Source organism: Argiope bruennichi, chromosome 11 (assembly GCF_947563725.1).
Source record: "Argiope bruennichi chromosome 11, qqArgBrue1.1, whole genome shotgun sequence".
NCBI lineage: Eukaryota > Metazoa > Arthropoda > Arachnida > Araneae > Araneidae > Argiope > Argiope bruennichi.
In genome coordinates this window covers 73,118,619-73,122,132 of record NC_079161.1, presented here as the reverse complement: position 1 = coordinate 73,122,132, position 3,514 = coordinate 73,118,619, and the positions used below count along the sequence as shown (strand labels likewise).

Genomic DNA, 3,514 nt, shown 5'->3' with positions numbered 1-3,514 from the left:
AAGGTACGAGTGGGTTCATGAAAGTACGTTTTATCATCCTTATTGAGCAGACAGAGACAGTTGTCAGTTAAAAACTGTTCAATCTGTCGCCCACGAGTGTTTGTACTTCCCGAACCCCACAAGGAACTATGTGCATTGAAATCACCAATGATCAAAAAGGGTGTTGGAAGCTGGTCCACCAAGTTATTAAGTGTCTGTTGGTTAATGACATCATGAGGTGGCAAGTAGATACTACAGACTGTAACCAGTGTTCTAATATGAACTTGTACAGCCACAGCCTGTAGAGGTGTATGTAAATTTAACGGTGTGCTCGGGAAAAGGTTTGATGTCAAGATGCAGACACCTCCAGAATTGTGCACTCCTGTGCCTGCATCTTTTCGAACACAATTGTATCCACGAAGTTTTAATGGGATGTTTGGTGTCAAGAAGGTCTCTTGTACACCAAAACAAACAGGATGAAAATTGTTAATTATGGTCTTGATGTCATGAAGTTTGGACCGCATGCCGCGACAATTCCAAGAGAGGAAGGTACCCATCAAGAGAGTCGCTTGGAAGTAGAAGGAGCAGTTGTTGGAGTTGCCTGGTCTTCGCAACTCATTTCAAGTTCGTCTTCATCCTCAGACGGATGTAAGTTAAAGTCGGGACTGTAAAGTGTGTCGCCAAAGATGGATTGTAAATCCTTATGCACCACACCCTTAGTTGCTAGTCCCAAAGCAACAGAATTTTTTGAGGTTGATTTTCTCAATTTCTTTTGCAAGTTATTGTGTGTAAGGCCACGTTTTGCTAAATTTAAGGTCAGTGATTTTGACTTTGATTTTGATTTCTGCTTAACAGGTTTAGGGTTGTCAAGTGCAGCATTTGTGGAAAGCTCTGTGTCAGAGTCTGATGTTTTTTCAGGAGGGTTGGAATTTTTGACATATTTTATACAGTTTTCACATGAGCAATTTTCACAAAACGGCTTCTTAACAACTGAAGCATAGCTGACACCAGGTATGGGAGTTTGAGCCTTTAATAACTCTCCACAGGTAATGACGCCTTTTGAAGTATTTAAAGATTGGTGAGGGGTTACTATGACCGATATCGTTGCCAAGGCCTTAAGTTTCTGTATTTGGTTAGCTTGCTTTCGAGATGAGACCTCTACCAGCAAGTCGCCAGATCTCATCTTTCGAATGGATGAGATTTCTCCGACTGTTGCTTGTATAGCTTTCTGGACCAAGAAGGGAGATACAGTTTTAAAAGTCTCTTTTTGTTCGGAAACACGTTTAATAACGAAAAAATGATCAAAATGTTCATGTTGGTTAAGAGAAATATGTGCTTTACGATGCCCACTGAAGGGACCCTTTTTGGGAGGAGCCATGCGATATGGTGATTGATTCGGGCCCGACGGCACCGCCCACCACGGAGCCCAACAAGGGAAGGCAGCCACCGGCTCTGGCCATTCCCAGCCTGGGCGCTCCCCTCAGGGGCTCACCTACTATAGGTGAGTACGGGTGTCCCAATCCCGAGGTTCCCAGGGATCTTTACTCCCTTTATGCTTATTCTATCCTACGCCTTCTGCTTTTTGCTGTGTTTTTCTTTCCCTCGACGGCAGGCGAGGGAGCTCTCCATGAGAAGCTGTCGCCGCTCTGTTTGCTTCTTGCTTCTCATGGACAGCCGAAAACCCCACGTGTTTGCCGTGCGTGGCGACCCATTAGACGGGTGATACATTACGGTCTCCGGTGTATCAATCGGCTGGTATCCCAACCATTTGGCTGGTCTGCTCAAGGGGATCAAGCGAAGGGGTCACCTTCTGGGGCTCTGCGTTAAGGGTGGTAGACGTTCCTGGAAGTGGCCCTTAGCGTATAAGTTCTGGCTAGCATCAGGGTAAGCGCCGAGGCTGGAGGCAACCAGAGCCGGTGGCTGCCTTCCCTTGTTGGGCTCCATGGTGGGCGGTGCCGTCGGAGCTCGAATTTTTGTCCCTTTTTGCATGGGTTTTTCAGACACTTCGCCACGTTTTCCTATCACCGAAGATACTAGATTTCTAATCTTACACACACCAAAGACCTTTCATAAAGTTTCACCTTTTCTAGTTCAAAAATTGATCACTTCATTTATTGGTGATGTTAAATCTACAAAAAAACTTCCATCTGGGGATCTTTTAATTGAGACCTCATCAAAAGCTCAGATTGCTGCTATACAGAAATTAACAAAACTTGGAGACTTCCCTGTAGAGGTAACTCCTCACAGGACGCTGAATTTTTCTCGAGGGGTCATCTCTGATATAGATCTTTTTGATTGTTCAGAGACTGAACTCGTTCAGGAATTACGTTCTCAAAAAGTTTGTGCAGCTCATCGTATTAAAATTAAACGCAACGGCACATTGATTCCTACAAAACATGTCATTCTGACCTTCAGTAGTCCAGAACTTCCGAAATTTATACGAGCTGGCTACGTACAATCCAAAGTTAAACCTTATGTTCCGAATCCTCTGCGCTGCTTCAAATGTCAGAGATTCGGACATTCACAGGGAACTTGCCGTGGCAGCCTTAGATGTGCTAAATGCTCAGCTGATGACCATGAAACGTCAGTTTGTAGCTCTCAAGCTTTGAAATGTTTAAACTGCTCTGGACCCCACCCTGCTTATTCTCGTGATTGTCCTAAATGGAAGATGGAGAAAGAAATCCAAAGCCTGAAAGTTAAAAGAAATATCACCTATGCAGAAGCGAGAAAGTTTGTTTTAGACAGGACACCTAAACCTGGCCTTTCTTATAGTGGAGCCATGAAATCAACATTAAAATGTACTGGCTCTCAGACAGAGATTACAGACATTATAACTACGAACACGTGTTCTTGTAAACATTTGGCTCAGGAATCAGTTAAGATCAATAACTTTCAAAAAACTGAAACCAGCCGAAATCAAGCTTCTACTTCGACAAAAAATTCTCCACCTCTTTCTCAATCCAAAGATTCTGAATTTTCTTTGGCTCGTTTCCCTAAGAAGAAACGCAAGAAAGCAAAATCTCCAAGTGCCAAAAGATCTGACACTGAGATCCCTCCTAAACCTCCAGATATCCCTACTACTTCAGATTCTGTTCTATCAATTTGTCCATCTACATCTGATATCTCTGATGTAGAAATGGATCAACATTTTCCTAATAAATCGCCCCCAGGAGGCCATACGTAGCTTTTTCAATTCTTCCTTTGTTTTTTAGTTATTTTTATGTCTGGTTTCATTTCATGGAATTGTCGTGGGTATCGTTCTAAAACTGTCGAAATAAAATCACTTTTAAATGAATACAAGCCTGCCTGTTTTGCCTTACAAGAGACATATTTAAAACCCTCAATAATTTCTAAAATTAGAGGATACAGCTGTGTACGGAGAGATGCGAATACAAATTCAAATGCTAGTGTTTCGGGAGGTGTTTGCATTTTCACTGCCAACCTCTACCCCAGCACACACCTTATTCTTCATACCAATTTACAGGCTGTTGCCGTTCAAGTCCACATAAAGAGACTTGTAACAGTGTGCTGCATA

General features: G+C 42.9%; 1 protein-coding gene across 1 annotated transcript; it reads left to right on the top strand.

Annotated features, from left to right (window-relative positions):
• The first annotated feature begins 1,921 nt into the window (after positions 1 to 1,921).
• LOC129956665 (uncharacterized) lies at positions 1,922 to 3,163 on the top strand. The gene has a single exon (XM_056068595.1). It carries the CDS (start codon positions 1,922 to 1,924, stop codon positions 3,161 to 3,163), a length of 1,242 nt encoding a protein of 413 aa, XP_055924570.1.
• The last annotated feature ends 351 nt before the right edge of the window (positions 3,164 to 3,514 follow it).